The following is a 19,159-nucleotide window of genomic DNA, read 5'->3' on the forward strand; positions in this document are numbered from 1 at the left end:
TGTGTCATATTTATCTCCTGTCTGTTGGAAACTGTCTTCTCTGTCCATGTCCACTAAATTTTACTCCAATGTAAACTGCTTTGACACTCATGAAAAAAGCAGTTTAGCAAATTAATATCCATAACAAACACTAGCATTCTGGGGCTTACCTTGATAATGGCTGTGATGATCTCTTCATGAGCCAGAATCTCAACCTCAAAGACCTGGTGTTTCTGTAGTAGCTTCAGTTTGTCCTGTAGCTCGCTGATGTCTTGGTGCCCAGTGTCCTCCAGCTGCTGCATGCGCTCACTGATCCAGTCTTCAGCCTGCAACAAGGAGAGTATAGTGAGCATCCAGTGCCATAATTAGGTCTCCACTATATTAATACTCAAGAGTACATTATCTGAGTGACAGCTCATCATCATCTCAAATGGATGAAACATACCGTGCACTTTAACCAATAGAATTCATATCCCAGATTTTTCACCAAGTATAAAGCACATGGATCTAAGACACGAAAGAATACATCTCATGCAATACACTCTCTATATACAGACCTTCATTTAAAACTACCCAAGGAAACTCCCCATATCATAAAACACCACCTGTCCCATCCCCAATATCCATCCCAGCCATCACAGTGCCAGTCCTAGTGGCCACAGAGCACTTCTCTGTTCAAACACTGGCATACACATGTCCTGACCACTAGGTGTCACTTTTGCGCACTAGCTGGGATGTCCTCCTTCCAAGAGATATACACTGCTTCCACAGCATCCCATCCTAGGCCAGCCTGGAGAGCAGAAGCCAGGCTCCATTCTATTAAAGGTCTCTAGTAGCAACATAATCTTTTAGACACATTTTTAACACATTTCAGTTTGTTTTCATCTTTTTTCACAATACTCAGCAGCTACTGGAAATACTGAGGGGAGATATGATAGAGTTCTATAAAATAATGAGTGGAGTTGAACAGGTAGATGTGAAGCTTCTGTTTACGCTTTCCAAAAATACTAGGACTAGGGGGCATGCGATGAAGCTACAATGTAGTAAATTTAAAACAAATCGGAGAAAATCTTTCTTCACTCAACGTGTAATTAAACTCTGGAATTCGTTGCCAGAGAATGTGGTAAAGGCGGTTAGCTTAGTGGAGTGGTTTGGACGGCTTCCTAAAGGAAAGTCCATACACCGTTATTAAATGGACTTGGGGAAAATCCACTATTTCTGGGATAAGCAGTATAAAACTAAAGTACATAATGGACATAACTCAACTCTTCCGTTGTACGATCCCCTAATTGTGGCTGTGCCACATGAAAACTTCATCCTACCAAAACATCACTTTGTATTTGTTCTCACCGGAGCCGGCAAACGCCTCTCCGGTACTATGTAAGCCACATTGAGGGGCATAATCGAACGAAAACGTCTATCTCCATGGGCGTTTATCTCCGAGAACGGGTCCGTGAAGGGGCGGACCGAACCGTATTTTCGCAAAAAATAGACGTCCATGTTTTATTTGACAATTTGTGAGATGGGCGTTTTTGTTTTTCAGCGATAATGGAAAATGAAAGCGCCCAGCTCAAAAACGAATAAATCCAAGGCATTTGTTCGTGGGAGGGGCCAGGATTCGTAGTGCACTGGTCCCCCTCACATGCCAGGACACCAACCGGGCACCCTAGGGGGCACTTTTACAAAAACAAAAAAAAAGGTAAAAGAGCTCCAGGTGCACAGCACCCTTCCCTTGTGTGTTGAGCCCCCCAAATCCCCCTCAAAACCCACTGCCCACAAGTCTACACCATTACTATAGCCCTAAGGGGTGAAGGGGGGCACCTACATGTGGGTACAGTGGGTTTGGGGGGTTGGACGACTAATAAGCATTAAGCAGCACAATTGTAACAGGTAGGGGGGAATGGGCCTGGGTCCACCTGCTTGAAGTCCACTGCACCCCCTAACAACTGCTCCAGGGACCTGTATACTGCTGCCAGGGAGGTGGGTATGACATTTGATGGTGAAAATAAAAAGTTGTGAAACATCATTTATTTGTGGTGGGAGGGGGTTAGTGAACACTGGGGGAGTCAGGGGAGGTCATCCCCGATTCCCTCTGGGGGTAATCTGGTCATTTAGGGCACTTTTTGGGGCCTTATTCGTGAAAAAACAGGGTCCAGGAAAAGTGCCCTAAATTCTAGCTAGAAACGCATACTTTTTTTCCATTATTGGCGAAAGGTGCCCATCTCTGTTCGGGTGATAACCATGCCCCAGTCCCGCCTTCACCACACCTCCGTCAACTTTGTACGCTTCTGCGATGGAGTGCAGTTGAAAACGTCCAAGTTCGGCTTTCGATTATACCGCGTTATTCGGTTTTGTGAGATAAACGTCCATCTCCCGATTTAGGTCAGAACTTGGGCGTTTTTCTCGTTCGATTATAAGCAGGATTGTATCCCACATTTTCCCACATATTGTAGGCTCAAATGTAACAAATAAATAAATAAATAAAATGTTTTGTACTTTTTTGGGATCTTGCCAGGCATTTGTGACCTGGATTGGCCACTATTAGAAACAGGATGCTGGGCTTGATGGACCTTTGCTCTTTCCCAGTATGGCAATACTTATGTAATGGCAGGACAATTGAGTTTTATGGTGATCGGTGAAACTCTTGATAAGTTTGGGATTTCTATTTGCAGTGACATTCTCTGTTGCAACACCTATTTATACAAAGGCTGGCTACCGACTGCATCTCTGACTCTGCATCTTGTTCACAGAAATTACAACTAACTCTGTATTCTGCCTCATAGGCCATGTCACAGGTACCACTTCCTGTATCACAAACGATCACTCCTGCACCACATCCTGTATCACAGAACCACAGTTCCTGCACCCCATCCTGTATCACTTGTTTCTTATCCTTATTTCATCATATATTTCAGTATGTACTGTTTAAAAAAATAACCAACCCCCCTGTTTACTAAGCCATGCGGCAATGCCGACACAGCCCATTCAAACTGAATGGACTGTGTCAGCATTAGTGCAGCTTAGTAAACGGGAGGGGGGGGGGGCAAATCTGGTCTAATGCGAATCTCAGACATTTATTTGCTTTGTCTGTAGCTTTCAGTGGGGGTGTCATGATTTTTACCTCTGCCACATTTTGATTGAAGAGTGCCAGAAGGTGTGCAGTGTTCAGTTCTTCCCTTCGGGCCTGCGAGAGATCCCTGATCCTTTTTCTCCTTTCTAGTACCGAGTTCAGCCTGTCCTGGAACTGCATGGTCTCTTGCTTCCCATTTTCTCCCTGCAACCTCATTACCTGCTCCTGCAGGGACACCTCCTACAAAGAGAAGATGTGCCCTGTCATTAACCTTTCCAAAACCTGCCTCCACTCAATTCAGCTCTTCTACACAGGGCACAGTAGCAAAAGGAACTGGCAAAGGCTCACTGAATTGTACAGTAGGATAATTGTAGGGAGAGGGACAACTTACCACTGGAATGTTTAATCGCGTAACGGCAGCATCTTGAGTGTTTTTCATGCTATGGTATGTACATTGTCTAATTGACCTGATTTCCATTTTGATGACAACATTGAATATATAAAATATCAACATATGGGGTTAATTATAGAAAACGTTTTCTGCATTAAAGGTCTGCTTTACACATAGTGATATATGCACATAGTACATATGGTGACAAAGCACATACTTATCCTCCCTCTATGTGTAGGCATTCTTGGGGGGTCAGTTCAGGTGTACCAGGGGAGGAGTCATGATGCATTTGTGTATTTCATAAAATATGCATGTAAACAGATAGAGTATGCGCATACAGCTTTGGAACAGGTGTAAATGTGTACATTGGCAATTATGCACTTTCAGAGCTGGATCTGGGAGCTAATTTTAGAAAGTTACATGATCATCCAAGTTGTCATTATAAAACATGTTTAAAATAAGCACATTTTTGGTTCCTGCTAAAAAAAAAAATCAGGTCCATGAAGATCACTTGGCCCACCCAGCCTGCTGACATGTCTGACCCTATTCGATTACTAATATTTTTCTTGTCCTGCTAATTATGTCCCTTTTGGGGATAGATACTAAGGTGCATTAAGGTAATAAAGCATGTTATTTTTACCTTAATGCATGTTAAATGGCAATAATGTGCATTTTATTACTATAACACATGTTAGTTTAGGTTACTGCAGAAACGTAATGCACCTCATTATGTTGTAAAACAAATAATATAGCTTGTGATGAACACCACAAGCTGCTGAATTCTAGGAAAAATAACGCATACTCAAACCTAGCATTATTTTTCCTGCCTAGAAGCATCAGGCACAATGCTCCCAGGAAAAATGCTTTCAAGGGGCTGGAATTAGTTCAAAAAGCATGCTGTAAGACAGTCCCTCTCTCTTTCCCCCTTTTCCCCCCAGCAATGACCCCCTCCCAATGTTAGCCCCACCAGACCCTCCGCACCACCAAAGACAGATCTCCTAGGGGGCATGCCCGGCCCTGCTCTCACCCCACACCATCATAGGCTCCCCGCGATCTGATTCATGCTCCTCATCCCCTATAGGCCTCTTGATCTCTAGCAAGACTACTGCTAGGGTTCACTAGTGCCATTTTGAACCTGGTGCAGCAGGGGAGGAGCAACTGGGGATTGCTCCTGTCCTATACCCCTGGACCATCAAAGATTTCTTTAGGTAAACCCGAGTTGGAGCTTACAGGGTTGGAAAGGGACATGAATCTGGTTTGGATGAGGTAGGGGTGGGGCTTGGCATGCCCCTAGGACATCTGTCTTTTAGAGGGGAGGTCAAGCAGGGTTAGCATCAGGGGTTCTGCTGAGAGGAAAGGGAGAGGGGAGAGGGGTCAGCTAGACCATGAGTTTTTATTTTTTTACTCATGCCAGCCTCTAAGAAATTCTCCCTGGGAGCATCAGATCCCATGTTAGTGCCCTGATGCTCATGGGGTGCAGAATAAGATTGACCACAAGTTGTGCTGTTCATTTACTGTGAGAGTCACTAACCTATGGTATGTTTATGTGTATTACTGTGTTACGGTAGGTTAGTGGTTTCCGTGGTAACCTAAGCTGCAGTAAAAGGCCAACTTTTACCAAACCTTAGTAACTACCTCTCTTGGGAGTGTAGTTATCAATGTGGGCTACCATTAAGACATGTTATTTTACCACAGATCCCATTTTATGCAATAAGATCTACTTAGTAATAACTGGGGTTAACAGTAAAATAACTCATCTTAACTGTAGCCCACACTGATAATTTCCCCACTTTGCTTGAAATCTGCCACCATTTTGGTTCTAAATCCTCCACAGGTGGTCTGTCAGGTGTCCTCTCAGTGATCACACATTTTCTTATGATCTTTCTGAGTGTCCCTCTCTTCTGTTTCATATGATGGCCCCATGTCCTTCAATTTCTCATTCAACGGGAATTGCTGCCTGCTGGTGCCTTTCTGAAATTTGCTCATTATTTGCAAGTTTCCATCATATCTCTTTTTACCTTTCTTTCTTCATGAGTTCCTGCACTTTCTTAATCTGCGACAGTAGTGTAGCCAGAAGTGAATTTCTCAGTGGGCCCAAAGGGGAGAGGGTGTGCCCATGCATTTCCTCCCCTCCCCCTCCAATGTTAAAAATTAATGCCTTGGCTGGTGGGGAGCATGTGCAGTGGCTGTCGGCGTCAGCAGCTGGGCATACACTGCTAACCACCAGTGTTCAGAGGCCCCAGGGCTTGTGGAAGAGGACATCTTCAGCTACCAGGGCTTGGGGGATCCTGCCAGCTATGCCAATGATGTACACCACTGCTGGGTGGGCCTAAATCCAAAGTGGGCGAGTCTCTGCCCACTTGGGCTGAACTATCGCATAGCCACAGGTCTGTGAAGGATCTACTTTCACTGCAGGTACTGCTGATTATGGATGTGCAATCATTTAAAATGATTTGCTCCATGCTATTTAGTATTGTTTTTAACAACAGGAATAACACCACAATTTTGGTTTGTGTCCCTTGTTATCAATAACACTTGCTATTGCAAATGGTGTGTATGTTCACTCAGTGTTGGCCCCATTGATTGATAGCATGAACTATGGCTCAGTTATTACTGTATCAATAGGCACACTATTGAAGAAAAGTGCACATTCCCTCATTGATGTGCAATGTGGAGCCAATGCTCCCCAAAACAAAAAATATTTAAGAAACTAAATAAAACAAATGTTTTTTTGGCCGGCACACCCCTACCGCCGATCTTGGGACTGAATTGTATGTTCTTCTGTCTCTGATACTAATGCTGAAATAAAAGAAGCAGCTCCTCAGACTCAATGCCCTTAATTTGTCACCTTATTACAGTGACCCAGTGGATACAGGATTTTCCCAGCTTCTTCCAGTTATAAGAAGTGCCTGGATAAATATGTATGAGACACTTAAAAACTGGAGGAAAGGAACTAGTAAAATGTTTTTACTCTGCAGTTCCAGGTCTGACACCCTACGTGGTTTTTAAAGCTTTCACCTTCTCATCCTGGGAGGCCAACAGCTTCACAAAGGCCTCATGCTTCTTGATAAGACGCTCTACCTCATTCACAGACTTTCCAAGATCGCTAGATTTCAGATAAATCTAAGGAATGAAAATGGAGATATTTTGAAATGCCATATGGCCAATAAAAAAATACCCTCAGATAGAAAAGAACAATAAAAAAAATAAGCCAAAAATAGTTTTAGACGTTTTAACAATGAATTTCTAACATTTCACTTCAGCATTTCATTCTGAAGGACCACAAGATGGCTATCCATCCCTAAATTAGCATCCTGAAGATTTATTTATTTAAATTATTTATTTATTTTCCATATTTGCATCACATTTTAACCCAAAACAGGTAACAGTCGAAACATATAAAATCTTAAAAGCTACAAGACAAATCACAAAACAAAAAATTTTCAATATAAGATTATCATTCATATCAAAATCATTTAAACAGTTTAACTTCCTTTCAATCCTGTAGAAAAGCCTTTAGAAAACCATGGGTCTTCAAAGACTGTTTAAACTGTAAAAGACTCTCACATAATTTCAAGTAACCTGGAAGGGTATCCCATAAAAAGGGCCCAGCAATAGAAAACGTATGCTCTGGTGTCAGCATAGTGAGATGGCATAGGAGATAGTAAGCACAACTGCTGCATTTTTTCAGAGCGTAAAGATTGAGTAATGCAATACAACTTCAAAACATTCACAAAATATGTAGGAGCATTGACATAAACACACAGGTAAATCAAAACAAGAACTTTAAACATAACACAGTACATAACTGGTAGCCAATGTAGATGTTTTAATACTGGGGTACCATGAGCTGCTTTTGATACTCCTGTAGTTAACTGTGCAGCCACATTCTGGATGACCTGCAGAGCCTGGAATCTAGCTGAAGACATTTCTAAATACAAAGAATTAGAATAATCAATTTTCACTAGAACCAGGCTCTGCACGATCATCCTAAAATCCGGTGGTGGATTCATCCTTTTCAATTTACTCAGTACCCAAAGTTGGAAAAAGGCAGTTGAAATAACGTGAGTTAACTTGATTTTGCATAGACAAATTCTCATCCAATAAAACTCCAAGACTTTGAACAGAGGTTTCCACAGTAAGATTTACCCGTCGATATTGCTTATGTAGATCACAATCTACATAAGCAAATGCCTTAAGAGGGTAATTTTATAACAGGTCATCTATGGTGGGAGGTTCAATAGGTGCCTACCTTGAGGTTATTCTACAAAGCACATAGGCCTCTAGCTACTATCAAAGAACAACTTAACAACAATGCAGCTGTGTTCATTTACATCAGCTTGGCCTACAGGTAAATTTATGTGCTTGAAGTGAGCTGAGGTGGCATTTTATAACCTGCATGTGTACTTTTCAACTCTATTCATGCTGCATCCAAACTATGGTCCTGCATATGCCACAGAGGTGACTTCTTGTAATCGCATGTAACCCATGATGAGATCATGTTATAAGAGGCCTTTTACATGCAAAAAAAAATCCTTTCTAAAATTATCCCCTAAGACAGGGGAGTCCAACCTCGGGTCTTCAGTCAAGTTTTCAGGATTTCCCCATTTAATATGCATGAGATCCCGAAAACCTGACCTGGTGAGGGCCAAGATTGGACACCCCTGCTCTAAGAGAATAATTTTATAAGGAAGCACTTAAGAGGGCAAGTGCTATTTTACAAAGATAGGCATTCATGTGTAGTGAGCAAGCCGTTTAATGTCCGAATGGTAGGTGTAAGTTTTTACATAAGTTTTCATAGCTGTTTTCTAGCTGTGCTCAGCTGTATATATTGATATAGATGTTTAATTGTTGCTTTTTACTCATCTTTCAGCACAGTAGTGTTGTTACTTTCTTGTGGAGGGAACTTGCAGCTCCTTTACCATCTTACTGGTATGTATTTTAATTCCAACCACACTGCAAATTTTAATATGGTTTTTGGATCACCCATTTGCTTTGCATGTCCTGCACTCTTGTGGATTTGAAGGAACTGCAGGTTTAAGAGATGTATTTGATCATTATACATGAATGCCTATTTATATCTTCGCCCATTTTAACTGAGCCTTTAGTCCTACATTTGAGTACATGCTTTGCTGCACAATTACACATTATTTTTTAATATATGCAATGATTTGTATGTTTAATGATTGGTGTATTTATTATTTCTTGATTTTAATGATATCAAAAGTATATCTGTGTATACTTCACCAGCCAGTTCCAATACACTGTGTATGTTTTATTGTTGTTTAAGTATTCATTTATATTGTTATTGTATATTTTTGTTGAATTTTATGTGATGATGGTGTATTCCTTTCAATACATTATATTTTAGTCATACCTCTGATGCAGCTCAGTAATGAGCAAAAAGTGACCTTGTTGGGTGCTTTTGTGAAAAAAGGAACATTGCTTGAGAATATCACTCTGTGATCCAATGTTTTATACATCTCTACTGTTTGTGGGTCATATAAGCCTCTCTTGCTTTGCTATTTTCATGCACTAATGTTGCCATTAACACGCAGCCATTTTTAAAAATTACCGCGTAAACACTTATCACCACCCATTTTATAGGTGGTAAGAGCCCATGCAGTATTCCTGTGCTAACCAGTTAGTACACAGTAATGTAGTTGCACTAACTGTTTAGCAAATGAATACCCTCTCTCCGCCCCCTCCCATCCAACACATTCCCTCAAAAAATTTCTTTTAGCATATGATTAGTGCACCGGGGGTGGGGGGGGGGGGAGGTTTGGAAGAGAGGGAAAGATGCTGGATCTGACAGAGATGCTGTCAGACTGGCTGCAGCATCACTGAAAAAGTGGCTTTTGGTGCCGGGCCCTCCTAGTGACGTAGCTATAGGTGGGCCTGGGTGGGCACAAGCCCACTCATTCTTGGTTCAGGATCACCCAGTGGCGGCCCCCTACATCAATATCTCTCCTCCTCCGTGGCATACCAGCATCTGTCTGCACGTCACTGAACCCCGTCCCTCCCTGGTGTACCTTATAGGTGTCCCCAGTGCCTGCAGTGATTCAATTATTGCTGCCTGCGCTGGCCCTGCAGGCTTCCATAGGCTGGGTCCCGCCCTCACTTTCATCATTTCCTGTCTGGTGGAACCCAACCGATGAAAGCCTGCAGAGCAGGCGCAGGCAGCAATAATTGAATCACTGCAGGCACCGGAGATGCCTGTAAGATACACCAGGGAGAGATGGGGTTCAGCGACGGGCAGGAAGATGCCGAGACGCTGTGGAGGAGGAGAGATATTGATGTGGGGTAGGTGAAAAAAATCTGCAATTTAAAAAATATCTCTGGGGGAGGGGCTGTGGAGTGTTGTGCCGTGCCGTGGAAGGGCCCATCTAAGTTAGCTCTAGGCCCATCCAAAATACTGGGTCTAGCTACGCCACTAGTGAATCTTGCCCCCCTCCCCTTCTCGGCAGCCCTGTAAATACCACTTTGTCTGTATAAAGCCATGATCTTTACTCCCAGGCCTTGAGGGCTACCAACAGTCCAGGGTTTCAGAATATTCTTAAAGAATATTAATGAGAGAGATTTGAATACAATGGAGGTAGTAGGTATACAAATCTCTCTCATGCATATTCATTATGAATATCCTGAAAACCTGTTCTATCAGTGGCCTTCGAGGACTGGGAGTGAAGACCAAGAGTATAAAATATCCAGGCTTGATTCTCCTTCCTCATGCTAGCCCATTTCTCTGCTCTCCTTAGAGCTGCGGGCGCTTCTTAAAGTTGATGAAGGTGATGTGTGATAGTACTGTGATGGTTTGTTGGGACAGACATAATAGCAGGGACATGGTCTGGAGATAAAATGAAGGAGAGAGTGGAATAGTCATTTCATTTTTGGCTATTTTCTCCCACTGCAGTAAAAGGGCCCCTAAAAGACCTGTGGACAAAGACCCAGGAATTACAACCAAAGTATACAATTCAATCAATACATCCATCTAAATCCGCTAACATGTAACACATTTTTAAAATAGAAACGTTTTTAAAAGTTTTCTACATTGGGTTGGAAGAATTCTCTAGAGTGTTGTAACCTGAAAAATGAAGAAGGAATTGAATAATTTTGTTAATCTTTTCCCCCTAAGATTTGGAAAATGAAAGGGACTAACATGTCTCAACAATGGTGTCTTTGTAATTGGAGGAAAGTCAAAAAATCATATATATAACTTGATGCATCAATTTGTAAAATCTTAAAAAGAAAACAATACAACTTAAATAATATTCTTGCCTCAACCGGAAGCCAATGAAGATGCACAAAAAAAAATGGAGAAATATGATCTGTTTTAGGTAAAGAATAAATCAAACAAATAGCAGTATTCTGAATTGTCTGAAGTTTTCTTATAATAGTTTTGGAACAATCTAAGAAAATGATATTACAATAATCTATTTGAGATCATAATAGTACATGAACTAACAACAGAAAATGATCTTCATCAAAATATTTATGAATGTGATGTAATTTTCTCATTAAGGGGCTACTATTAAAAATGAGACTACTGCCAGGCTAGCATGCCCCTTTGCAGAAATTTTGGCTTTGGCGTGTGCCCTTACAGCCAGGACAATTTTTTCTTAAATTTCCCTACTGGGTGTGGCTTTTCCAGTGTTAATCGGCAGTTGGTGCATGCCGACTGGTCACCACACGTGTAGCACATGAGCCCTTACTGCTAGATCAATGGGTGGCATTAAGGGCTCAGGCCGTAAACAGGGGCACACTGGTTTCAATTTTACCCTTAGGCCCTTTTCCTAGACCATTTTTCCAAGATGTGGTACAAACTGTCCTGGAGCGCGCCAAAAACACGCACCCACACTACCGCAGGCTTAGTAAAAAGGACCCCTAAGAGAAAAAGCTTTCTTAACAAGAGAATTAATCTGAGATAAAGTTTGATCTACCAATATCTCCAATATTCTTATTTCAGAAAATAGGGTCTCTTTTACCAAGCAGCAGTAAAAGAGGCTTTGCTGTGGCATTGGCGCACGTGTGTGCTTTCCGCTGAGGCCCCCTTTTACCGCCACCCAGTAAAAGGAATTTCCAGACTGAGAACGGAAATGACCATGCAGTAAGTACAACACTTGCCATACAGCCATTTCCTGGGAAAGCCCTTACGTCCTCCAATTTAGGAGGAGGTAAGGGCTCCCGCGGTAGCCCAGCAGTAACAGGGCAGCATGTGGCGCTGCCAGATTACCACCGGGTAAGCCTCTGTGCCACATTTTTTTCAAATGGCATATGCTGGAGGCAGGCACTACCGTTGGGCTCCTATGGTAGCCTGGTGGTAGAACCGAATTGGTATGCAGTAAGCCTGCTTTGGGTTTGCCACATCTTTGTGAAAGGGCCCCATAGTGGGTAATCTTTATTACTGATTTTAAGCAATTTTTCTTGAGAAAAGGTATGTTGTCTATTTATTAGAATAAGTTTTGTTTTTTCTTTGTTCAACTTTAAATGAAATTGTAGCATCCAATTGCATATTATTTGCATACGATTATGAATGATCATATTGGAACTTCAAGTGTTAATTGAACAGGAATCAATACCATAATATTGTCTGCGTAGATAAATACAGAATATCCTGCTTCTTCTAAGATATCATCAAGGGAGTGAATAAACACGTTAAAAAGAATGGGCAAGAGCGGGGAATCCTGAAGTACTCCACATGGTATTTTCCAACCCCCTGATATAACATTACTCATTTTTACTTTACAAGTTCTAGTTGTGAAACCACAAAACCAATTCAAAGTATTACCAGTGATTCTAGTTCCATCCAAAACACCAAGAAGGATATCATGCTCAAAGAGATCAAATAGCGAAGACAGAACCTTTTCCCCCTCTCCCATATTAAATCTAATTTTATCTAGCAAATATCTTACAACCCAGGTTGTGAACTGTGTAAGATGTTATAATTATCCCAAAATCGTGACAAACAAAGGAAAAGAGGCAATTGGTCAAAAATGTGCAGGCTGTGAAAGAGATTCTTTTGGTTTGTTTACTATGGGTGTTAAAATAACGTCCCTCATATTGATTGGAAATGTACCTTCTGAAAGAAGTGCGTTTATCCATTTCATTAGTATTACTCTAAATTCAATGGTAGCAGCTCTCATATGATGATGGACAGGCATCAAGTGAGCAATAAGAAAAAGCATATTTAGAAAACAAGCAATTCAGATCTAACCGTTGAGTTAGTACAAATTCAGACCAAATTCTATCTACAGGTACTGACTGATTCAAAATTAGAGAACTATAAGCCCCTTTTATCAAGCTGTGGTAAAAGGGACCCTGCGGTGGTGTCAGCGTGAGGGTGTGCAGCCCGGTAAAAGTTTTAAAAAAATGGCCATGCAGGTTCCAGGTCAGTTCCCACCTGGACAGTTACCACCCACCAATTTGCATCTGGACAATTCCCACCACACCAGGGAGGACAATTCCCACCCATAACCCAACACACTAGAACAAATAATCTCCCTCCCTTTTCTCTTCCACATAGTTTGGGGGGGGGGGCCAGTACCCCTTCACCCCCCCCCCCCCCCACAACATTATCTTTTACACACTCCTTTCCCCTTCTAGACATGCACTTCATGTGGGGGACAATGCCCCCCACACCCCCCCAAGCTAGGTTTCAACCTAATTCAGCCCCTCAAAATGACACATTGATTACGATTTATAACAAATTACTATTCTACCTATGAAAAGTTATTCCGTTATTATATGTCCTTTGTGTACATCCGTATGCTGCTCAAACCCTCCTTGTTTCAGACGCCATAAAAAATCACCGCCAGGACTTACGAAACCCGATACAAGAAAGAAGCTACAGGTGGTAAAAAAAAGGCTAGGGAGAGTGGGAAATGTCCGGGGGGTGGGGGTGGGGGGGGGGGGGGGAGAATGTCCTTGGTTGGAATTGTCCCCTTAAGTGGAAATTGTCCTGAGGGGAATTGTCCTAGGTGTCCGGGTGGGAACTAGCCTGATACCGCCATGCAGTAAGTTAAACACATGCCACGCGGCCATTTCCTGGGGGAGCTTTTACCACTTCCTATTTAGAAGGTGGTATGCACTAATCCAGCGATAACTGGGCAGTGCATGAAGCTGCCCAATTACCACCAGATAAGCCCCAAAACTAAAAAAAAAAAATTAATTTTGAGCACTGGAAATTGCACATGGCACACACCAACACTACTGCCAGGCTCCTATGGAAGCCTAGCGGTAGGGTCAATTTGCCGTGCACCATTGCTGCAGTAGCCCTATCGTGGCATTGTAAAAGGGCTCCTAAAAGGCTTAATAAGTTCTTTACTACTGCTCGCTAAAAGGAAAGTACCGCTGGGCTACTGCAACAGTGCGGCGGTAGTTCCCACCCCCAGAACGTGCCATTTCTGGTGCTACAAAAATATTTTAATTTTTGTAGCACCGGTGTGTACCCGGCGGTAATCGGGCAGTACTGCGTGCTGCCCGGTTATTGCCAGAGTAGAGCGAGAGCCCTTACCGCCACCTCAATGGGTGCTACAAACAGTATCTAATAGCTTGAGCTCAAAGAACCTTTTATATAGTATGACAAGCCCCCCCTTTTCCCTTTTCTAGATAATGTTTCAATTTTGTAGCCAAATGGGCAAAGAATGTTCCTTAATAATAGGATCATCTTCACAAAAGGTCCAAGTTTTCACTAAAAATAAGTATCCTGGTTGACCATCTTCAATCCAATCTTTGATTAAGGTTGCCTTGTTTCCCAGAGATCTAACATTTAAGTAACAGCCATATAAAAGGCTGAGCTATGTCTTGGCAGACCGCTTGCATATCTTAAAAGAAATCATTCAAATTCTGAATCTACTTTATTGCAATGTTTTAAAATGAAGCAATAAGTCATGACATAAACGTGTTTTCTGGACACCTCAACATCTAGATAGGCCTGTGGAACAATCTGTGGACTCTGGTGTATCATCAAACAGTGAAAGATTCATTTTCAGCCTGGTAACCCGCGTTAACATTATCTGAATTACTCAATCTGTGTAACTCGAACCAGATATTCAATGAGACTTCACATGTTAAGCCTCATGTTGAATATAACTAACTAAAGTTAACCAGAAAATTTATCCTGACAATTTTTGGACAGCCCTGGGCCTTAATCAAACTTGTCTGGTGAAGTTTAGCCAGCACTGATATTTAGCACTGTTCACTTCAGCTAAACTCCAGTCAAGCTCCCTAGAACACCAACCAATGCTACCTTCTCTTAACTGGACTGTCTGGCCAAGGACAAAATTGATAGAGGGTGGGGAGGGGAAAGATTTTCAATAACCAATTCATACAAGCATAACAGCCGTAGTAAGTTCTAAAAACAAGATAAAGTTTAACCTAACTAACAAATTCTTAAAATAGATAATGGTATATTACAGCAGATATCTGTTTGCATGCAACTGTGCTGTGTTGTAAGAAATCCAACCACAATAAAATTATGTCCACCAAAGAAAGAAACCAGGATTCCTGCAATATGATCAGATAAGATCAATTTGACATGCCCATCTGAAATCTCACTGATAAAATATAGACTTAGTCTGACTGGTCTGCACTGACTTTTTTTTAATATTGTCATTCTTAAACTGGATAAAAAAAAACATAAATAATTTGAGAACCAGTAAAATACATTGTTGGGAGGAAGGAAGTCATAAAAGCACTGTATTATTGATAGGGTACAGAAGGTGAAAAAGGGACAATCACTCCCCAAATCATTCTTTGGAAATAACCCAACAAGAAAGGGCAGCCATTTTTAGGTCTCCCATTACCACATAAACGCTATTGGGCTCATTTTCAAAAGAGAAGCACGCCCATCTTTCGACACAAATCGGGAGATGGGCATCCTTCTCCCAGGGTCGCCCAAATCGGCATAATCGAATGCCGATTTTGGGTGCCCTCAACTGCTTTCCATCGCGGGGACGACCAAAGTTCCCTGAGGCGTGTCGTAAGCATAGCGAAGGCGGGACTGGGGCGTGCTTAACACATGGGTGTCCTCGGAATAATGGAAAAAAGAAGGGTGTCCCTGATGAACACTTGGACGACTTTACTTGGTCCTTTTTTTTTTACGACCAAACCACAAAAATGTGCCCTAAATGACCAGATGACCACTGGAGGGAATCGGGGATGACCTCCCCCTAGTCCCCCAGTGGTCACTAACCCATCCCCACCCTAAAAAAATTGTTTTAATATTTTTTACTGCCTCTATGTCAGCCTCAAATACCTTACCCAGCTCCATGACAGCAGTATGCAGACCCCTGGAGCAGTTTTAGCGGGTATAGCAGTGCACTTCAGGCAGGCGGACCCAGGCCCATCCCCCCCTACCTGTTAAATTTGTGGTGGTAAATGTGAGCCCTCCAAAACCCACCATAAACCCATTGTACCCACATGTAGGTGCCCCCTTTCATCCCTAGGGGCTATGGTAGTGGTGTACAGTTGTGGGGAGTGGGTTTTGGGGTTTTTTTTGGGGGGGGGGGCTCAGCACCCAAGGTAAGTGAGCTATGCACTTGGGAGCTTTTTCTGAAGTCCACTGCAGTGCCCCCTAGGGTGCCCGGTTGGTGTCCTGGCATGTCAGGGGGACCAGTGCACTACGAATGCTGGCTCCTCCCATGACCAAAGGGCTTGGATTTGGTTGTTTCTGAGATGGGCGTTCTTGGTTTCCATTATCGCCGAAAATCTGGACGACCATCTCTAAGGTCAACCTAAATGTGGAGATTTGGGCATCCCCGACTGTATTATTGAAATGAAAGATCGCCGCCCATCTTGTTTCGATAATACGGGTTTCCCCACCCCTTCGCAGGGACGTCCTGCGAGGATGCCCTCAGGAAAACTTGGGCACCCCGTTTGATTATGCCCCTCCACATAATTCAAGCTGTAATATGAATAGCAACATATGAAAATGCAGTAATAGATAATAGATATCATTAGTACTAGTCCTAAGAAAATGGAAATATCATTATGAAAAGTCAAATTTACAATGAAGGAATTTCAGATTCATAAAAAAAACACTTGAGAGAAATATAACTTGCTAAAAATACCTCATGGAAAACAGATTTTGATACAAACATCCTACAATACTGTTTATCTATGAAATATAAAAACCCAAGTGTGTACAAGGCATTCCATAGTCATCTCCTTGTTGCTGTTTTTCAGTCTCATGGTTTAGCAAGATATCACTACCCTATGATGTACAAAACCTTGTAGTTCATTGGATTCCCTTCTGTTTCTCCTTTTGATGTATAACATCCCATTGCTCGGTTTAATATCCCAAGATTATGTTTCTGTAACCATCACTAAACATGTTACCCATGTCCTGGGCTTTCTGAGATGTCGACACAGATATTTTAACCACTCTTCTCCCAGCTCTGAAGCTGCCAATGTTGACAGAAATGGAAGGGGCTGCTGTCCCATCTCCAAGGGATGACTTCACAGGAGAAGCTGGGATAGTTCTGTACAGTTCCTCAGGATGTCTGTTTCTTGCACTGTGTGCAATCCAAGTTGGGTTTGGATTAGAAGGTAATACATGCTGACATGATGAGGACAGTTTTGTGCAACAAGGAGGGCTGACCGATAATGGAAAGTTTGCACCAATGCCCACAGTGAGAGATGGACCACTTGTGTTTAAACAGCAACATGTGTTTGTGAAGCTGGCGGCTGTTTGGCTTGGCCCACACTCTCTAATCACCTGGATAGGCATAGCTGCTGAAGGAGTGGCAAGGATCAGAGTTACTTTGGAACCATCATGGTCATGTGTCATGAGTTCAGATGATGGAATCTTTTGGGATTCTGCACCAGTAGCAGGATGGTCTCGGAAGATCACAAATTCTAGGTCTGAATCATCACTGTAGAAATGACTCTTGGGAGAGCTGTTTCCCCTTGTTAGCATAGCAGGCGACAGCCCTATATGTCTGGTGGATGTCTGATAAGGAGCAGCAGGACAAGCAGCTGAGGAAGTTACTTGAAACTGTGTAACTTGAAGTGTGGGAGCATCGTTTGGTGGGAAGCCATCTTTGGGAGCTTGGGATCTCCCTGAGAAACTGCTGGAAGAGTTGGATATCTTCCCCAACTGGGGTACCAGAAGAACTGAATAAGCATGATTATTCCCCTGATTCTCTTCTCGGAAAGGCTTGACTGTTATGCTATTGGTGGAAATGTATAGTTTTACTGAAGCCTGGAGATTTGAGACCTGGCTTTGGTCCTGATGAGTAGAATCAGGGTCAGCAGATGTAAATGCTGTACAGGGGTTCCTGGTCCTAGGTGGTGAAACAGATCGATCACTGGCCAGAGCAACATCCAAACGTGATGTCCAACATGGTGGCTGACTTGTTGAAGATTGTTCAGAAGGTATGAACATGGTGAGATCCACAGGTCCCTCTTCTTCAGCAGAACAACCTGCATTGTGAAGGTCTGTAGAATTCTGACTTTCATGATTAGTGACTGTAAACCCAGAATCCAATCTAGAAGCAAAACTCCCATGTTTGGTGCATGCTTTGCTATCCTGAGGATCTCTACCGGAAGAATAGCTCCATGGCACATGACAAGAAGCAGCAGTGGAAGGGAACATGCATTGATTATCTTTCATAAGAGTTTTTCCCCTGTTAACATGCATCAAGGTAACATCTAACCTGGACAGATGAGCATGTGATGGGACATCAGCTGAGCATGAAGTTGCATTTCCTGGGCTACTTTCCACTGAAGACTGGCCAGCTGAGATGGGGGGCAGATTTTCAGTACCCGATGGGGTTGACGTGGTCACAAAATCCTCATTTTGTACTGCTGAAACAGAGGCTGCAGGGCATAAAGTCTTCCGATGTGATGGCATTAAATCCAGTTTAGAAATGTAGGTGGATGTGGTTGAAGTCATCTTAGGGTGGTGGACCCAGTATGACATTCTGCAGCTGTGCTCTAAACTGCTCTGTACACAAATCCACACAAAGCCAGGCTTCTTTTCAGATGCAGCCTTAAATCATTCCTCTTTTCTCATCCAAAACCTTTCCACTCTGGCAACCAAAGCAAGCAGTCAGAAGCTGACAATCTTTTTGCATAAAACCATTTAAAAAATACCAGTCCTAATGAAATAAAAAACACAGTTCATCCACCTTTTCGGTTTCAAACAAATGACCCCAATGCAGAAAGAAGTGGCAGATAGATCACACTTAGTCTGTGCCATTGGTGGGGTCTGACAGCGAGACTGAAGGAGCAGAAACGTTGAGCCAAGAATGCCGGCCACAGACCCACTCGGGACCTGCTTGTTTAGTCTCCAAGAAAGGAAAACAGCAATTCCGTGTCTGCTAGCCAGACTTAAAAGCAGCAAGGAAGGTCGGCCACTACATTCCTGTTGCAAAATAGAATGAATATGTTCTCCGTCCTTTGCAGTTACCCTCTCTCCCTCTCACTGCCTGTCTGCATTAAGAGTAGCAAGGTTTATGTTAACAGGTCTTAGCAGAGTTTCCTACAGCCTGTCCAAATCATGGCAATATGAAACTCAATAAGAAAATTTAAAAAAAAGGATGCATGTTCTACTAATGTTATCCATATGTCCTGCTTGCTTCCATATGCAGCAGTCCTGTGGCTATGCTACACTGAAATTCTTTTTGAAAAGGTTTAAAGAACTTGGACGTAACCTTAGAACCTGGCGGAAGGTCAAAGCTGTCACGCTGTCATTGAGAATCTGATTCCCCTTCAACGCA

The 19,159-nt window shown here is 42.6% G+C and overlaps 1 protein-coding gene across 1 annotated transcript in view; it reads right to left on the reverse strand.

Moving 5' to 3' along the window:
• Positions 1 to 19,159, reverse strand: part of SPTBN5 (spectrin beta, non-erythrocytic 5) — a 300,302-nt gene that overhangs the window by 95,380 nt on the left and 185,763 nt on the right. Inside the window, exons 39-41 of the mRNA XM_030213698.1 lie at positions 6,459 to 6,563; positions 3,101 to 3,289; positions 150 to 305 (exon numbers count right to left, since the gene is read on the reverse strand). Of these exons, the coding sequence (XP_030069558.1) occupies positions 150 to 305; positions 3,101 to 3,289; positions 6,459 to 6,563 (450 nt within the window). The remainder of the gene's footprint in view (positions 1 to 149; positions 306 to 3,100; positions 3,290 to 6,458; positions 6,564 to 19,159) is intronic.

The sequence above is a fragment of the Microcaecilia unicolor genome, chromosome 9 (genome assembly GCF_901765095.1).
Source record: "Microcaecilia unicolor chromosome 9, aMicUni1.1, whole genome shotgun sequence".
Lineage (NCBI taxonomy): Eukaryota > Metazoa > Chordata > Amphibia > Gymnophiona > Siphonopidae > Microcaecilia > Microcaecilia unicolor.